The sequence below is a fragment of the Poecile atricapillus genome, chromosome Z (assembly GCF_030490865.1).
Source record: "Poecile atricapillus isolate bPoeAtr1 chromosome Z, bPoeAtr1.hap1, whole genome shotgun sequence".
NCBI classification, from domain to species: domain Eukaryota; kingdom Metazoa; phylum Chordata; class Aves; order Passeriformes; family Paridae; genus Poecile; species Poecile atricapillus.
In genome coordinates, this window is record NC_081289.1 from 225,899 (window position 1) to 243,656 (window position 17,758).

Below are 17,758 nucleotides of genomic sequence, written 5' to 3' on the forward strand. Positions count from 1 at the left end.
ATAACATTAAACCCCTGAAATGTGAAGGATAACGGGGGCGAGACCGGCCCAAACCCTCCGGGATCCCCGAGTCCCCTCCGTCCCCCCGGGGACATCCCGAGCCCGGCAAGGCCGGGGACACATCCGCACCCCCGCCCCACGTGGCAGCACTGCAGGGAGTCCCGGTACCTCCTTCGGTTCTTCCTCCCGGGGCGGGGCGGGGGCACCGGGGGGGCGCGGGGGGGACCGGGGGGTCCCGGCGTGCGGCGGGGCGCGCCCGGCGCCATGGGAGCAGCCCCGCCCCGCGACAGCCCCGCCCCCCGCGATAGGTCCCGCCCCCCGCGATAGGTCCCGCCCCCGCGATAGGTCCCGCCCCCCGCGACAGGACCCGCCCCCTGCGACAGGCCCAGCCCCCCGCGACAGGCCCCGCCCCCGCGATAGGCCCCGCCCCGCGACAGGTCCCGCCCCGCGACAGCCCCGCCCCGCGACAGCCCCGCCCCCGCGATAGGTCCCGCCCCCGCGACAGCCCCGCCCCCCGCGACAGGTCCCGCCCCCGTTACAGCCCCGCCCCAGAGCCATGGGAGCAGCCCGGGCCCGCAATAGCCCCGCCCCGCGACAGGCTCCGCCCCCGCAATAGCCCCGCCCCCGCAATAGCCCCGCCCCCAGAGCAAAGGGAGCAGCCCCGCCCCCGCGATAGCCCCGCCCCATCTCCCTTGGCCACGCCCCTGGCCACGCCCCCCACGGCCGCGCCCGTTGATTGACAGACAGCGGCCCTGGGGGCGGGGCAGCGGGCGCGCTCGCAGATGAGTGACATCGAATGCAGCCAATCAAAGCCCGCGATCGCCCTCCGGTGTTCCCGCCCACCGCGGAGATCCCCGCGCGTCACGTGGAGCGGGAAATGGGCAGCGTGTATGCAAATATATCCAAATCGTATGCTAATGAGGGGCCGCCGGCAGCGCGGGGTGACAGCCAGGGACATGGGGCGGGGTCCGGGAGGGGACACGAGGGTGGCGACACGGGCAGGACACTGGGGGACAAGGAGGGGGAGCCGGGGGGGCCACAGGGGGAGGATGGGCACGGAGGGGCACGGGAGGGGTGACACGAGGGGAGGGGTCCCGTGGGGACACGAGAGGGGTGACACGAGTGGAGGGGGTCCCGTGGGGACACGAGAGGGGTGACACGAGTGGAGGGGGTCCCGTGGGGACACGAGAGGGGTGACACGAGGGGAGGGGATCCCGTGGGGACACGGGAGGGGTGACACGAGGGGAGGGGGTCCCGTGGGGACACGAGAGGGGTGACACGAGGGGAGGGGGTCCCGTGGGGACACGGGAGGGGTGACACGAGGGGAGGGGGTCCCGTGGGGACACGGGGGCCCGGCCCACGGCCGAGGCGTGGCGGTCCCGGGGCGGTCCCGGCCGGTCTCGCCCCACGCCCACGCCCGGCCCCGCGTGCGGAAGCTCCGGGCCAGACGCGGCGGCTCCGGGACCGGCCCCGAGCGCAGGTGGGAGCCGGGGCCGCTCCCGGTGGGCGCGGGGAGTCCGCGGGTGGGTCCCGTGGGATGGGACCCCGTGGGGAGGGTCCCGTGGGGAGGGTCCCGTGGGGAGGGGCCCGTGGGGAGGGGCCCGTGGGGAGGGGCCGCGGGAGTGGGCGCTGTGGCGGGGCGATGCTGAGATGACCGGGAAGAGCCTCGGGGACACGCGGGGACAGTGCCCGGTCCGTGAGTGGGGACGGCAGCCCGGGCCACCCGCGGCTGCCCCGGACACGCCGTGGGCCGAGGACCGGCCCGTCCGTGCGACACTCGTGGGCCGAGGACCGGCCCGTCCCTGCGACACTCGTGGGCGCTGCCCCTCCATGGGGGGACAGGCGGGGACACACTCGAGGGGAGCGGGGGTGGCTCCCCTCGCCCGACATCTGTGACTGCACAGGGACCACGGCCGGGACTTCCCGTGTCCCCGTGTCCCCCATGTGCCCTCCGTGTCCCCCATGTGCCCTCCGTGTCCCCCATCCCCGTGTTCTGCCCTGTCTCTGTGTCCCCCGTCCCCCTCATGCTGTGGCCGTGTCCTCCCCATCCCCTGTCCCGTCTCTTCACGTCACCCCCGTGTTCCTCCTCCCTTCTCCATTTACCCTGTCCTTCCACGTCCTCGTGTCCTCACCGTGTCCCCCCATGTCGCTACATGTGTCCCCATCCCCCGTGTGTCCCCTGTCCTTGTCCAGTCCGTGTCCCCCGTCCTGTGTCGCTCAGGTCCCCTGTTCCCTGTCCCCCCCGTCCTCCCCACATCCCTCATTCCCCGTGTCCCACTCTCGCCCCTGTCCCTCGTGTCCCCCGTGTCCCCTCCCCTTTCCTTTCCCTGAAGCCACCGCAGCTTCTGCTTTCGGGGTGCGGGTGACGCCCCCCAACACCCACGGGGGAGACGGAGCTCGGGGGGGCCTCCCCCACCCTCCCGGCCCTGAAAGCGGAACCGGGGCCCCGCACGGCCCCTCTGGGGGGTCCCGGTTCCTCTTTCCGGGCCGAGGGCGGCCCGCGGGGTCACTGGGTGCCCGCTGGTGTCCCCAGGCCATGGACCCCCCCCGGCGGGTGCGCCTCAAGCCCTGGCTGGTGGCCCAGGTCAGCAGCCGCCGCTTCCCGGGGCTCCACTGGCTCGACCCCGAGCGCCGCCGCTTCGTCATCCCCTGGGGACACGCCACCAGGAACCCCCCGGGACCCCAGGACCACGACACCATCTTCAAGGTGACACCGGGGGACACGGGGTGCGAGTGACGGAGAGGACGTGGCGTGGGGACACTGCGGACACGGGGGACACGGGATGGGGGTGATGTGTGAGAGGGGGACACGGCGTGGGGACAGTGGGGATATGGGGGACAAGGGACAGGAGTGACGGGGTGATGGTGACGAGGGACACGGTGGGGGTGAGGAGGGTGATGGGGGGACACAGGGTGGGGGTGAGGAGGATGATGGGGGGACACAGGGTGGGGGTGAGGAGGATGAGGGGGGGACACAGGGTGGGGGTGAGGAGGGTGATGGGGGGACACAGGGTGGGGGTGAGGAGGGTGATGGGGGGACACAGGGTGGGGGTGAGGAGGATGAGGGGGGGACACAGGGTGGGGGTGAGGAGGGTGATGGGGGGACACAGGGTGGGGGTGAGGAGGGTGATGGGGGGACACAGGGTGGGGGTGAGGAGGGTGATGGGGGGACACGGGGCGGGTGGCGGTGGCGAGGCGGAGCTGGCCCGGGGGGATGGTGGATGGAGGGAGCCCAGCGCAGGCCGGGGGTGCCGGGCGCTGACCCCTCCCCAGGCGTGGGCGCAGGAGACGGGCCGGTTCCGGGCCGGGGACCCCCCGGACCCCCCCCGCTGGAAGGCCACCCTGCGCTGCGCCCTCAACAAGAGCCGCGAGTTCCGGCTGCTGCTGGACGGGCCCCGCGGGTCCCCGGCCCGGCCCTTCCGCGTCTACGAGCTCTGCGAGGAGCCCCCCGGGGCCGCAGGTACGGGGGGGCTTTGGGGAGGGCCCCAAGTCCCGGCACCTCACAGGGACCTGACGTCCCACGAGTCCCCCACTCCCACAAAGCCCCGGCAGCCCTGGAGGTCTGAGCCCCCCAGCAGCCCCCCGAACCCCACAAAGACCCCGTGGCCCCAGAGACCTGGCCCCACACAAGGGGCCACCCCATGGGAAGCCTCAATGCCCCTCGGGTCCCCAGTACCCCTCAATATCCACCCCAGCACCCCCAGTTCCCTCTGCCCCTCTCTCCCTTGCAGATGGGGGGGACGAGGATGACAATGGCTGCAGCGGGGAGGAAGATGTCAGCCAGGTATCTGGAGGGGCTCGGGGTGGGGGATCCCCAAACCGGGGACACCTCGGGGGTCCGGGGGGCCCCTGTGACGCCCACTCTGCCCTGCAGCTCAACATGACATCCCTGAGCATCGATGGTGAGTGGGGGGCACCGGGTGGGTGGGGGCGCCGGGGGGGTCGGGCTGCACCCTCTGACCCCCCCTCTCTGCTCCAGACACGCAGCACGGGGGGGACCTGCTGCCCCCCTACTCCTGGGCCAAGGAGGAGCCCCCCTTTGCCAGCTGCTGCCCCCCGGGGGGCCCCTTCGGGCCTCCCCCCCCGGCGCTGCTCCAGGGGGAGGCGGGGGGCACCCACGGGGTCCCTGAGCTGCTCCCGGGCCCCCTCGCTGAGACGGGGCCCCCCCTGGGCCCCCCGGGGCCCCCGTCCACCTGCCCGGTGGCACCGACGGAGCAGCTGATCCCGGACCTGCTCGTCAGCCCCCACATGCTGCCACGTGAGGAGTGGGGGGCCGGGGGGCACTGGGTGGGGCCGTCACGGGTGCAGCTGGAGGGATTGGGGTGACCATGGGGTGACCGTGGGGTGACTGTGGGGTGACCGTGGGGTGCTGGGACAGAGGTGGCCATGGATGTGGGGTAGCCATGGGACAGATGGGGTGGCCATGGGGTGGCCATGGGGTGGTGGGACAGAGGTGGCCATGGATGTGGGGTAGCCATGGGACAGATGGGGTGGCCATGGGGTGGTGGGACAGAGGTGGCCATGGATGTGGGGTAGCCATGGGACAGATGGGGTGGCCATGGGGTGGCCATGGGGTGGTGGGACAGAGGTGGCCATGGATGTGGGGTGGCCATGGGACGGATGGGGTGGCCACGGGGTGATCGTGGGGTGGCTGGATTGGGGTGACCGTGGACACAGAGTGGCTGTGGGATGGATGAGGGTGGCCAGGGGCTGGGGGGGCTTGGCCAGCTGCCCTGGAGCGGCCCTGGGGTGCTCCCTGGCCCCGCTGACCCTGCGGCCCTCCGGCAGTGACTGACCTGGAGCTGAAGTTCCAGTACCGGGGCCGCCAGGTCTGTGCCCTGACCGTCAGCAACCCCCACGGCTGCCGGCTGTTCCACAGCAGCCTGGAGCCCACGCGGGAGCAGGAGGAGCTCTTCGGGCCCCTGACGCTGGAGCAGGTGCCCTTCCCTGCTCCCGACGCCATTCCCAACGAGAAGCAGCGCTTCTACACCCACCAGCTGCTGGACGTGCTGGACCGAGGGCTCATCCTGGAGCTCCAGGGCCAGGATCTCTTCGCCCTCCGGCTCTGCCAGTGCAAGGTCTTCTGGACGGGGCCCTGTGCCGCTCCCCGGCCCGGCCCCAACCCCATCCAGAGGGAGAGGAGGACCAAGCTCTTCAGCCTCGAGGGCTTCCTCAACGGTCAGAGGGGAACGGGGAGTGGCCCTGTGTCCCTTGAGGGCGCTGGGTTGGGATGGAGAGGTCAGCTGGGGTGGGGGGACACCGGACACGTGGGCACTTGGTGGCACCAGGGGGACGAAGGCAGGATGGAGACATCAGCGGGGACAGTGAGGACACCAGGTGTGGGGGGAGACAGCAGGTGGCACATGGGAACTGGGAGGGATGGGGGACCAGAGCTGGGATGGGGGTCACCAGGGGCTGCCTTCAGTTGTGCTGGGTGGGCTGGTGGTGGCCCCGTCCTGTCCCTCACCTCGGCCGTGGGCCCCGCAGGCCTCATCCAGTTCCAGAAGGGGCAGACCCCCACCCCGCCCCCCTTTGAGATCTTCCTCTGCTTCGGCGAGGAGTGGCCGGACCAGAAGCCCAAGGAGAAGAAGCTGATCACGGTGCAGGTGAGGGGCCGGGGTCCCGGGGGTCCCGGGGGGTCCCTGCCCGCGGTGACGGCCCGCGGCTCCCGCAGGTGGTGCCAGTGGCGGCGCGGCTGCTGCTGGAGATGTTCTCCGGGGAGCTCTCCTGGTCGGCCGACAGCATCCCGCTGCACATCTCGCACCCCGACCTCAAGGACAGGATGGTGGAGCAGTTCAAGGAGCTGCACCAGCTCTGGCAGAGCCACCAGCGGCTGCCGCCGGCGCAGCCCCTGCCCGGCCCCTCCGCGGGGCCCTGGGCGCTGCCAGCCGGGCCCCTGCCCCACTGAGGGGACACGGGGACACCCATGGCACTGCCACCAGGGCCCTGCCCCACTGAGGGGACACGGGGACACCCATGGCACTGCCACCTGAGCCCCTGCCCCACTGAGGGGACACGGGGACACCCATGGCACTGCCACCAGGGCCCTGCCCCACTGAGGGGACATGGTGACACCCGCGTCCCTGCCCCACTGAGGGGACACGGGGACACCAGTGGCACTGCCACCAGGGCCCCTGCCCCACTGAGGGGACACCGTGACACCCGTGGCACTGCCACCAGGGCCCCTGCCCCACTGAGGGGACACAGTGACACCCGTGGCACTGCCACCAGGGCCCTGCCCCACTGAGGGGACACCGTGACACCAGTGGCACTGCCACCAGGGCCCTGCCCCACTGAGGGGACACGGGCACACTGCCAGCCGGGCCCCTGCCCCACTGAGGGGACACGGGGACACTGCCAGCCGGGCCCCTGCCCCACTGAGGGGACACGGGGACACCCATGGCACTGCCCCACTGAGGGGACACGGTGACACCCATGGCACTGCCAGCTGGGGTAAGTCACTCCGTGGCCCCGTCCCCATCCCTGTCCCCCTGTCCCCAGGCCCGTGTCCCCAGGGGGGCTCTGCAGGGGACGGGGATGTGCCCTCGAGCGGGGGCAGTGGAGAAGCCGGAGCTGGAGCCCCCTCCCTGCATTCAGGGGGAAGCAGCAGGAAAACGGGAGCTGGAGCCCCCAGGGATGGGGGGCACAAAGCAGCCTCAGCCCTGAGAAGAACCAAAGGAACCTTGGGAGGTTTTAATTTATTTTTTCAGTTTTTTGATGTTTTTTATTGTCTCGAGATGGCTACACACCCCCGGAGGGAACCGCATGCGCCCGCCCGCCCTGCCCGCGCTCGAGCCACCGCCTCCTACCCCAAATCAAACCAAAGAAAACCCCAAAAAAGGGAAAAAGAAAAAAAAACCAAACAAGAAAACAAACTAAAAAAGCAGAAGAAAATAAAATATAAATCTCTATTTGCAGAGTCCGTCCCGCCTGTGTCGTCTCTGGGAGTCAGCAGCAGGCAGGCCACGGTGGGCTCAGGGGGGCGGCGCCCCAGGACCCCCAGCCTGACCCCCCATCTTCCTAAACAATTCCTACTGTTTGTTTTTCGTTTGTTTCTTTTCCTTCTCTTTTGTCTCCGTTTCACAGGAAGTTTTTCTACTTCTTTTTCTGCCGGGCGAATCCGAGTGGACGCGCCTGGCTCCGGTGCCTGGTGGGGTTGCAGTTGGGTTGGGGGCTGTTCCCGGGGGTGTTCCCGGGGGTGTTCCCGGGGGCTGTTGTTCCCGGGGGTGTTCCCGGGGGGGCTGTTCTGTTCCCGGGGGGTGTTCCCGGGGGCTGGTGGCCGAGCTCCGGGCCGTGAGGCCGCCGGGCAGGCGGGATCCCCGAGCCGTCCTCCCGCGGCTCCGGACTCCGGGATGCGCTGGAGCGGGCGAGAGCCCTCGGCTGATTGTGGGACACATTCTTGGGTTGCTGTTTCCTGTCTTCTCCTTCAAGACATTCCTGGCAGGAGCAGGGGAGCCTCAGCCCTTTGTCCCTTTGTCCCCGTGTCCTGGGGGGCTGCAGGGCCGGGCCCTTACCTGGGAGACAGGAGCCGCGTGGAGCCGGAGCTATCGGAACAGGCGGGTGAAGTCCCTCAGAGCCCAGCACACTTGTTTACATTCCTCAGCACTGCAAGACAAGGGGTGACATCAGCGCTGACCCCCAGGGGACGTTTGGGACCCGGGGAAGGTGTCCTGCTGAGGGATGGGAGCGTGGCAGCTGGGCTCCCAGGTGCTGGGGGACACGAAGGGACAATCATCAGGGCAGAAGGAGGCCAGGACTGTCCCTGGAGGAGAGCCGTGTGCCAGCAGGGTGGCAGCTGGGCTCCAAGGGACGAAGGGACACATGAAGGGACAATCATCAGGGCAGAAGGAGGCCAGGACTGTCCCTGGAGGAGAGCAGTGTGCCACCAGGGTGGCAGCTGGCTGGGAGGAAGCTGCTGCCCCGGGCACTCGGCCTGTGGGACAGCCGGAGTCAGGCACAGGAGCCACAGGAGCCACAGGAGCCACAGGAGCCACAGGAGCCACAGGAGCCACAGGAGCCGATGTTCCCAGAGCAGCCGGGACGGGACGGGCCCGGGCAGGGCCTGGCTGCTGGAGCCAGTGACTCACAGGGATGAGGAGGTGGCTCGGGAAGGGCTGGAGGCTCTGCAGGGATCGGGCCAGGCAGAAAAACCCGTTGGGTGACAGCAAAGGCACCGTGTGACCCCCAGGGCTCTGTGTGACCCCCAGGGCTCCGTGTGACCCCCAGGGCTCCGTGTGACCCCCAGGGCTCTGTGTGACCCCCAGGGCTCTGTGTGACCCCCAGGGCTCTGTGTGACCCCCCAGGGCTCTGTGTGACCCCCAGGGCTCTGTGTGGTCCCCAGGGCTCCGTGTGGCCCCCAGGGCTCTGTGTGCTGGCACAGCCCAGCAGGATGAACGGCACGGGCAGCGCTGGGGCTGCTGGAAGCCAGCCCAGCCTGCAGGAGGGAGCTGGTGCCGGCTGGAGACCCCGGTGCTGCTCACCTGGTCACCTGCTTGTGGAAGTCGGTGAGCTGTTTGTGTGTCACCTGGATGGCTCCGCCCGTGGTTTCCTTTGGCAGCCCCTTCAGCGAGTTCTCCAGCCAGCGGCAGAATGTCTGTGCCAGGGGAAGGGAGGAGCTCGGAATGTGGAGCCCAGCTCGGCTCCCGGGCCCTGCCTTGGCACAGCTCCGGGTCCCACGGGTCCATCCTACCCCTGGGGGTCCCTCCTGTCCCCTGGGGGTCCCTCCTGTCCCCTGGGGTCCCTCCTGTCCCTCTGAGGGTTCCTCCTGTCCCTCTGAGGGTTCCTCCTGTCCCTCTGGGGGTCCCTCCCATCCCCTGGGGTCCCTCCTGTCCCTCTGGGGGTCCCTCCCATCCCCTGGGGGTCCCTCCCATCCCCTGGGGTCCCTCCTGTCCCGGGGGTCCCTCCCTCACCGGGCGGTCGATCTGCATGATCTCCCAGAGCACCTCGGCGACGTCGGGCAGGGTGTAGGGTGGGAGGCAGAAGCAGCAGGTCTGCAGGAGCTGGTTCACGAGCTGCTGCCCCAGCTGGGTCATCACCTGGTTGATGAGCTCCTTCCGCACCTCAAAGTCCTCCTCGTGCTGGGGGGGGAAGGAGAAGGGGGTGGGCAGGGCCTGGGGACAGGGACACCCTGCTCCTGGGGACATTGACAGCCTGCTCCTGGGGACAGGGACACCCTGCTCCTGGGGACAGGGACAGCCTGCTCCTGGGGACACTGACACCCTGCTCCTGGGGACATTGACAGCCTGCTCCTGGGGACAGGGACACGCTGCTCCTGGGGACAGGGACAGCCTGCTCCTGGGGACAGGGACACCCTGCTCCTGGGGACATTGACACCCTACTCCTGGGGACAGGGACAGCCTGCTCCTGGGGACATTGACAGCCTGCTCCTGGGGACAGGGACAGCCAGCTCCTGGGGACAGGGACACCCTGCTCCTGGGGACAGGGACACCCTGCTCCTGGGGACATTGACACCCTGCTCCTGGGGACAGGGACAAGCTCCTCACTCTGCAGGCAGCTCCCAGAGCTTCTCCATCAGCAGTGGTGGAGAAACCCGGGGGGCTTGTGGGGACAACAGGACGGAGCTGATGAGGATGATGGGGCTGAGAGGGTTTGGAGCAGCCTGGGACAGTGGAAGGTGGCCCTGCCCATGGCAGGGGGTGGAACCAGACGGGCTTTGAGGTCCCATCCCACCCAAACCATCCCACGGTGACATCCCCAGGCAGGAGGAGCCTCCTGAGGAGCGTCCCCAGGCGTCACTCACGTCGTTGGCCACACCAGTGTGGATCAGATCCCGCAGGAATTTCATGACGCTGCAGTTGGCGTCCCGGTGGTCCAGGGTGGTGGCAGCGATGGCCCACTGCAGGATGGGGATCATCACCTGGCTGCGCAGGAGGGTGACGGGGCTGCGCTGGATGAACCTGCCCAGGGGACAGACGGACGTCAGGGGCAGCTCCTGCCTCCTCCTCCCCGCTCCCCTGGGCGAGAGGGGCCGCGTGTCCCGCGGGCAGGAGCGCGGTGGCACCTGGCTGCCAGGCGGAACAGGTCATCCACGGTGTCTGGGTGGTTCTGGAGGCCGTTGGGCTGCTCGAGGAGCTGGAAGGTGGGGATGCAGAGAGCCTGGGGAGAACAGGGATCCATCAGCACCTGCCTGGGATCACTCCTCAAGCTGCCCTTCCCCACGTGCAACAGGCCAGGGCTGCCCCATCCCTGGAGGTGTCCAAGGACAAGCTGGAGGGGGCCTGGGACAACCTGGGATAGTGAAAGCTGTCCCTGCCCACGGATGGGCTTCAAGGTCCCTTCTCACCCCAGGCAGTTTGGGATTCTGCACAGATTGGGTATCAGGGAAATTCCTCCTGGCCAGGGCTGTCCAGCCTGGGCACAGCTGCCCAGGACAGCGCTGGAGTCCCCACCCCAGAGGGATTTAGCAGCTGTGTGCATGTGGCACTTGGGGACAGGGTCAGTGGTGGCCCTGGCAGCGCTGGAGTCCCCACCCCAGAGGGATTTAGCAGCTGTGTGCATGTGGCACTTGGGGACAGGGTCAGTGGTGGCCCTGGCAGCGCTGGAGTCCCCACCCCAGAGGGATTTAGCAGCTGTGTGCATGTGGCACTTGGGGACAGGGTCAGAGGTGGCCCTGGCAGTGCTGGAGTCCCCACCCCAGAGGGATTTAGCAGCTGTGTGCATGTGGCACTTGGGGACAGGGTCAGGGGTGGCCCCACCTGCAGCATGTCGAGCAGGCCCTGCCTGCAGCCCTCCTCCATGCCGTACTCATCCACCAGGATGCTGCCCAGGTAGAGGAAACAGGAGTGCTGGTGTTCCCGGTACACATTCACCATCTGGGGAGACAGGAACGCTGCACGGCCACCGCCTGACACCACAACCCTGCCAGCCTGAGCCAGGGGCAGGAACAGCCCAAAGGAACAGCCCAAAGGAACAGCCCAAAGGAACAGCCCAAAGGAACAGCCCAAAGGAGCAGCCCAAAGGAGCAGCCCAAAGGAACAGCCCAAAGGAACAGCCCAAAGGAACAGCCCAAAGGAACAGCCCAAAGGAACAGCCCAAAGGAACAGCCCATCTCCGTGCTGAGGCTCCCTGCGCCAGCATCACCTCCCCGTGGAACCTTCCCCCCTGAGCTGGCAGTGAGCAGGGAACAGCAGCTCTGGGATTCAGGGATCCTCCCTCAGGCTGGGTCAGCTCTGCAGGGAGCGGCAGCACGGCCACACAGCTCACAGATCACACACACACACAGACAGACAGACAGGTGTTACACACTCACACACACACAGACAGGTGTTATACACACACCCCCAGGTGTTATACACACACACACACACACAAACACACACAGGTGTCACACACACACTCTCACACACACACACTCACACTCACTCACACTGTCACACGGAGCTCCGCACCCTTCCAGCACGCCCCACCTGTCCCAAAGCCTCTCTCCTCCCCAGGGGTTTATGCTGGAATTCCCGAGACTGCCAGGATTCACTTCCCAGTGCCCACAGCCCCCCCGTAACCCGAGTGAGCCCCTGAGGGCCAGCAGTGTCCCCTGAGGGCCAGCAGTGTCCCCTGAGCCCACCTGGGTGACGAGGGGCTGCAGCAGTGCAGCTGAGCCCTTGCCCACGCAGCGCACGGCGAAGCGCAGGCAGCGGCAGCAGCGCTCCACGATCCGGTTGTCGGCACTGTGCTTGTTCAGGGTCTCCGACAGCACCGGCCAGATCTGGGCAGGATGGGTGACACACACACACACCCCTGAGCCTGGGACAGCCCTCATGAGCCCCAGGACACCCAGATCCCAGCGTGGGGGTGTCACACACACACACACACCTGAGCCTGGGACACCCCGATCCCAGTGTGGGGGTGACACACACACACACACCTGAGCCTGGGACACCCCGATCCCTCCCAAGCCCCAGGACACCCAGATCCCAGCACAGGGGTGTCACATACACACACACACACCTGAGCCTGGGACACCCCGAGCCCCAGGACACCCAGATCCCAGCACAGGGGTGTCACATACACACACACACACCTGAGCCTGGGACACCCCGAGCCCCAGGACACCCAGATCCCAGGGTGGGGGGCAGATGAGGGGGAAAAGCTTTCTGGAGGAGCCTGGAGCAGCTCACCCCTTCCATGGCAAACGGGACACGGGCAGGGAAACCAAACACGTGGGACACTCCCAGAGCCAGGGCCCCTTCCCGAGGGTTGAAGCCTCAAATTGCCCCTGGACACCCCAATCCCCGCTTCCAGGAGGGACAGGAGTGTGCTGCACAGCTCCCCTCCCGTGCAGCCCTGGGCAGCCAGGGACTGCCACTGTCCCACTCCCCAGGGACCCCCAGAGCTGGGAACCCCCACACCCTCCCAGCAGAACCCCCTCCCCAGATCCCAGCCCTTCCCACGCACCTCCTGAATGACTTTTTGGCACGGGTGGACCTGGCCGTTCTCGACAATGGGGTTGGTGTGTCTGTGGGGACAGCCAGGGTTTAGGGGGTCTGGGACTAAAGCCAAGGAAAAGGGTTGGAGCTGTGGGAAGTGGCTTGGGGGCACCTCGGGAGCTGGAACCCAGGGAAGCAGAGATTCCAGCCCATTCCCCAAGGGCTGGGAAGAAGGAGGAGGTGCAGATTGAGGATCCAGGGGAGCAGCAGTGCCCCGGCTCCCTCCTCACCTGAAGATGACGGCGAGTCGATCCAGGGGCACTGTGGGGTCTGAGGAGAGGCCATTGCTGGGCTCCTGGGAGAGCAGCTGGAAAATGAAGGACAGGATTTCAGGAGCACAGGTGGTGCTGGACACCAGCCCCACCTCCTCAGGTGGGACCCAGGGCAGGGCTCGGTCCTGGCCGTGTCCAGTGGGCTCTGCCCCCGTGGAACCAGTGACAGGATGAGAGGGAACGGCCCCAGGCTGTGCCAGGGGAGGCTCAGGGTGGACACTGGGGAAATTCCTCCTGGCCCTGCCCAGGAGCCTGGAGGGATTTAAAAGCCGTGTGGCTGTGGCCCTTGGGGACAGGGGCAGTGGTGGCCCTGGCAGCGCTGGGGAACAGTTGGACTCAAGGGGCTCCAGGGGCTCCTCCAACCCAAACAATTCCATTACTCTGGGATACACCCCTGGCTCTGAGGACACAGCTGCTGCAGCAGGGCTGGGGCCTGGCCACTGTCCCCACTGTCCCCACTGTCCCCAGTGTCCCCAGGGTCCCCTCCACCCAGACACACCTTCTTGAGTGCCAGCACCTGCACGGCACAGAGCTCGCTCAGGCACTCCGAGATCTTCTCCAGGGGCAGCCGGGCCAGCACCAGCGCCGTCCCTGCGGGGACACACACGGCTCAGGAGGGCAGTGACATTCCCAGATGGAATGGCTGTGGGACAAGGGCAGGGCCTGGGAGAGTCTGCACACAGCTCTGCTTGAACCAGACACCAAAGTGTCCCAGCAGGGAGCAATGCTGGCATGAGGGACAGGCCAATGGATGCCACAAGCACTGTGTGTCCCCAGTGTCCCTGTCCCCGTCCAGCGGCACCAGGAGATCCTGGGAAGCTCCAGTGAAGGCACTTCAGGGTTCCCAGCCATGGAGCACGAGGAGTGTTGAGCTGCTCCCACTCCCACGGCCCAGCCCTGGCACAGCCCAGCCCTGGCACAGCCCTGGCACAGCCCAGCTCTGGCACAGCCCAGCCTGGCACAGCCCAGCCCTGGCTCTGGCACTGCCCAGCCCTGGCACAGCCCAGCCCTGGCACAGCCCAGCCTGGCACAGCCCAGCCTGGAACAGCCCAGCCCTGGCACAGCCCAGCTCTGGCACAGCCCAGCTCTGGCACAGCTCTGGCACTGCCCAGCCCTGGCACTGCCCAGCCCTGGCACTGCCCAGCCCTGGCACAGCCCAGCTCTGGCACAGCCCAGCTCTGGCACAGCCCAGCTCTGGCACAGCCCAGCTCTGGCTCTGGCACAGCCCAGCCTGGCACAGCCCAGCTCTGGCACAGCCCAGCTCTGGCTCTGGCACAGCCCAGCCCTGGCTCTGGCACAGCCCAGCTCTGGCACAGCTCTGGCACAGCCCAGCTCTGGCTCTGGCACTGCCCAGCCCTGGCACAGCCCAGCTCTGGCACTGCCCAGCTCTGGCACAGCCCAGCTCTGGCACTGCCCAGCTCTGGCACAGCCCAGCTCTGGCTCTGGCACAGCTCTGGCACAGCTCTGGCACAGCCCAGCTCTGGCACAGCTCTGGCACAGCCCAGCCCTGGCTGTGGTGCCAACCCCCCCTGGGTAAACCCTCCCTGCCTTGCTGCCCCAATTCCTGGCTTGTTCTAAAGGAGGGGGAGAAAACCCTTGACAGGAACAGGAGCAGCTCAGCCGGTGCTGGGGCATCCAGCAGAGCCAGGGGAGCTCTGTCCCCCAGGGCAGCACACGACTGCAGGGAATCCCTGGCTCTGGAACTCACTGGGAATCTTTAAGGCACATCCCTGTGGCTGAAGAGATTCATGCTGCCAAACAGTCCAGTGAGGTACCAACACTCCAAGTGTAAACTGGAGTTAAAAATCTCTGCTCTTGAGCCCAAACTCTCTAAAATGACCAATACTGACAAATTTCCACCCTCTGTGTCCAGCAGGTGATTGCCAGAGTTTGGATGGAGCAGTGACCCACTGCCAGCCTGGCTCTCAACATTTCCCACGTGTTCTTCCCACCCACATCCAGCCCGGGACAACCCCTGAGCTGTCCCAGGGATGGGGACAGGCACCACCCCAGGATCTATTTCTGCCTCCAGCCCCAAGAGAACTCCTGAGGACACTCTGCACGTGGAATGGACTCAGGGCTGGGACAAACCCCGTGAGAATGGGGCTCAGCACCCTGGGGAGCTACTCCCACGGACACCCCAGCAGTTCCCATAGATACCCCCGTGGTTTCCATGGATGCCCTGGCAGATCCCACAGATCAGACCCCACAGATCAGATCCCACAAATCAGATCCCACAGACACCCCCAGACCCCACGGATACCCCAGCAGTTCCCATAGTGGTTTCCATGGATGCCCTGGCAGATCCCACAGATCAGATCAGACCCCACAGACAGCCCCCAGACCCTACAGACACCCCCCAGACCCCAGGGATCCCCCCCAGACCCCAGGGATCCCCCCCAGACCCCACAGACACCCCACAGACACCCCCCAGACACCCCCAGACCCCAGGGATCCCCCCCAGACCCCCCAGATACCCCACAGACCCCAGGGATCCCCCCCAGACCCCACAGATACCCCCCAGACACCCCCCAGACCCCAGGGATCCCCCCCAGACACCCCCCAGACACCCCCCAGACCCCAGGATCCCCACCCTTGAGCAGCCCCACGGCGGCCTCGGGGGACAGCGCGAAGGAGTCGAGGGCGCGGGCGATCTCCAGCAGCCCCGAGAAGTGCTGGGCCATGTGGTCCCGGCACACCGAGCAGATGTTGTGGATGGCCTTGGCTGCCGCCGACGCCAGGCGCCGGTCACAGAGCCCCTTCATCAGATAGCCCAGCACGGGGTCTGTGGGGACACAGGGGACAGGGGGGACAGGGGTCACAGAGCCCCTTCATCAGATAGCCCAGCACGGGGTCTGTGGGGACAGGAGGGGACACAGGGGGGTCACAGAGAGCCCCTTCATCAGGTAACCAAGAACAGGGTCTGTGGGGACAGGGACACAGGGGACAGGGGTCACAGAGCCCCTTCATCAGGTAACCCAGCACAGGGTCTGTGGGGACACAGGGGACACAGGGGGGTCACAGAGCCCCTTCATCAGATAGCCCAGCACAGGGTCTGTGGGGACACAGGGGACACAGGGGACAGGGGGGTCACAGAGCCCCTTCATCAGATAGCCCAGCACGGGGTCTGTGGGGACACAGGGGACACAGGGGACAGGGTCACAGAGCCCCTTCATCAGGTAACCAAGAACAGGGTCTGTGGGGACACAGGGGACACAGGGGACAGGGGGGTCACAGAGCCCCTTCATCAGATAGCCCAGCACGGGGTCTGTGGGGACAGGGACACAGGGGGGTCACAGAGCCCCTTCATCAGATAGCCCAGCACAGGGTCTGTGGGGACAGGGGGGACAGGGGTCACAGAGCCCCTTCATCAGGTAACCCAGCACAGGGTCTGTGGGGACACAGGGGACAGGGGTCACAGAGCCCCTTCATCAGATAGCCCAGCACGGGGTCTGTGGGGACACAGGGGACAGGGGTCACAGAGCCCCTTCATCAGGTACCCGAGAACAGGGTCTGTGGGGACAGGAGGGGACACAGGAGGGGACAGGGTCACAGGGGGTCACAGGGGGGTCACAGAGGGTCACAGGGCTGTGGGACTCACCCAGGAACTGCGGGTTCCTGTCCACCACCTCGCTCATCTCGCCCACCAGCTCGATGCTGGTGTAGCGCACGGCCGTGTGCACCGACTCGGGCAGCCGCACCACGCCCTCCAGCACCTCCACCAGCGTCGGGTTATTCTCCCTGCAGGACAGGCTGGGCTCAGCCCCACAGCACCCTGCTCGGGGCTGCTGGGGCTGGGAGCTGGATCCACCACCCAACAGGACAGGGATGAGACAGGAGTCCCTGTGAGGAGGGAGCTCAGTCCCATGGACAGGACAGGAATGAGACAGGAGTCCCTGTGAGGAGGGGGCTCAGCCCCACAGACAGGACAGGGATGAGACAGGAGTCCCTGTGAGGAGGGGGCTCAGCCCCACAGACAGGACAGGAATGAGACAGGAGTCCCTGTGAGGAGGGGGCTCAGCCCCACAGACAGCAGAGCCATGGCAGGGAGCAGACAGGGGACACTGAACACCTCCAGGGACAGCCCCACCGCTACTGGGGGACACCAGAACCGGGGGGTTCCTCGTCTGGAACCGCCTGCTCTGGGGTGGGAGGGCGTGATGGGTGATCCCAGGCTGGAGCTCCCGGGATGGGCTGGTGGGGACAGAGCTCCCAGAGCTTCCAGCCAGCGCTCCTGGGAACAGGACACTGGGAAAAGGAGCAGGAGCAGCCTCACCACAGACACCAGGAGCTGGTGAGTGTGAGGGGACTGAGGTGACTCCTCCAGGCACCTGGGAGCAGGGGGATGGGATTCCCAGCCTCACAGGGAGGGAGGGGAGGGATGGTGTTAGAGGGTGTCACCAGCCTCCCTGGGAAAAGGAGTGACGGCAATCACAGCCTCCCAGAGAAAACAGGGACCAGGATCACAGTGTCCCAGGGGTGGGAGGGACAGCATTCCAAGGCCAGGGAAGGTCAGCTGGGCTGTCCCACTGCTGGCAGTGCACAGGACTCACTGTGGGCTCACCACCCTGGATGTCACCTGTCCATGTCTCCACTGTCACTAAGATAGGAGGAAACACTTCCAGTGACTTAACCTTCCCTAAAGATACCCAGGAGAACTCCACCTGGATGTGGAAGGATCCCCAGGGCATGGTTTGGGTGAGAACTGACCTCAAAGCCCCTCCAGTGCCACCCCTGCCATGGGCAGGGACACCTCCCATGTCCCAGGTTGTTCCAAGCCTGGTCCAACCTGGCCTTGGGCACTTCCAGGGATGGGAATGTCCTTGGGATATTGGTGGTGTTTGTGTCACACAGGAGCAGCCCTGGCCCCCCAGGTCCCCTGGACACGGGCAGCACTCACTGGTCGACGCTCTTGGCGATGGAGGCCATGATGAAGAGCACGGCTTCCGTCACCTCCCAGGGCGGGTTCCCATCCTTGAGTGTTGCGTAGAGCTGCAGGACAGGACGGTCACCGAGGGGCCACCGTCACCAACCCTGCCCCCA

General features: G+C 67.0%; 2 protein-coding genes across 6 annotated transcripts in view; one reads left to right on the forward strand and one right to left on the reverse strand.

Annotated features, from left to right (window-relative positions):
- Positions 1-1,311: 1,311 nt before the first annotated feature.
- LOC131572774 (interferon regulatory factor 5-like) lies at positions 1,312-6,944 on the forward strand. 3 transcript variants are annotated; one of them, XM_058826106.1, is made up of 10 exons: positions 1,312-1,523; positions 2,534-2,707; positions 3,274-3,460; positions 3,732-3,784; positions 3,875-3,902; positions 3,980-4,258; positions 4,789-5,178; positions 5,488-5,606; positions 5,675-6,079; positions 6,282-6,944. In XM_058826106.1, the coding sequence occupies exons 2-9, from the start codon at positions 2,537-2,539 to the stop codon at positions 5,906-5,908; spliced, it is 1,461 nt and encodes a 486-aa protein (XP_058682089.1). In that variant the 5' UTR covers positions 1,312-1,523; positions 2,534-2,536; the 3' UTR covers positions 5,909-6,079; positions 6,282-6,944. The 3 variants fall into 3 exon arrangements, with proteins under 3 accessions (XP_058682089.1, XP_058682087.1, XP_058682088.1); XM_058826104.1 differs by having other exon boundaries at positions 1,312-1,480; XM_058826105.1 differs by having other exon boundaries at positions 1,312-1,480; positions 5,675-5,920; positions 6,310-6,944.
- The window catches only part of LOC131572773 (transportin-3), a 30,202-nt gene continuing 19,338 nt past the window's right edge, over positions 6,895-17,758 (reverse strand). The window contains exons 10-24 of one of the 3 annotated variants that reach the window (XM_058826102.1): positions 17,616-17,707; positions 16,317-16,456; positions 15,873-15,911; positions 15,309-15,461; positions 13,215-13,306; positions 12,674-12,750; positions 12,412-12,472; positions 11,582-11,722; positions 10,716-10,832; positions 10,022-10,116; positions 9,761-9,917; positions 8,910-9,077; positions 8,481-8,593; positions 7,515-7,605; positions 6,895-7,437 (exon numbers count right to left, since the gene is read on the reverse strand). In XM_058826102.1, the coding sequence (XP_058682085.1) occupies positions 7,545-7,605; positions 8,481-8,593; positions 8,910-9,077; positions 9,761-9,917; positions 10,022-10,116; positions 10,716-10,832; positions 11,582-11,722; positions 12,412-12,472; positions 12,674-12,750; positions 13,215-13,306; positions 15,309-15,461; positions 15,873-15,911; positions 16,317-16,456; positions 17,616-17,707 (1,506 nt within the window). In that variant the 3' untranslated portion in view covers positions 6,895-7,437; positions 7,515-7,544. Of the gene's footprint in view, positions 7,438-7,514; positions 7,606-8,480; positions 8,594-8,909; positions 9,078-9,760; positions 9,918-10,021; positions 10,117-10,715; positions 10,833-11,581; positions 11,723-12,411; positions 12,473-12,673; positions 12,751-13,214; positions 13,307-15,308; positions 15,501-15,872; positions 15,912-16,189; positions 16,229-16,316; positions 16,457-17,615; positions 17,708-17,758 lie in introns of all 3 variants that reach the window. The other 2 variants (XM_058826103.1, XM_058826101.1) reach the window with 2 other exon arrangements.

Bases quoted from the DNA above. Each gene is read 5' to 3' on its own strand.
- LOC131572774 (XM_058826106.1), top strand. From the start codon at position 2,537: ATGGACCCCCCCCGGCGGGTGCGCCTCAAGCCCTGGCTGGTGGCCCAG. The intron at 3,461-3,731 runs GTACGGGGGGGC...TCTCCCTTGCAG, and splicing joins GGAGCCCCCCGGGGCCGCAG to ATGGGGGGGACGAGGATGAC. The intron at 4,259-4,788 runs GTGAGGAGTGGG...GCCCTCCGGCAG, and splicing joins CAGCCCCCACATGCTGCCAC to TGACTGACCTGGAGCTGAAG.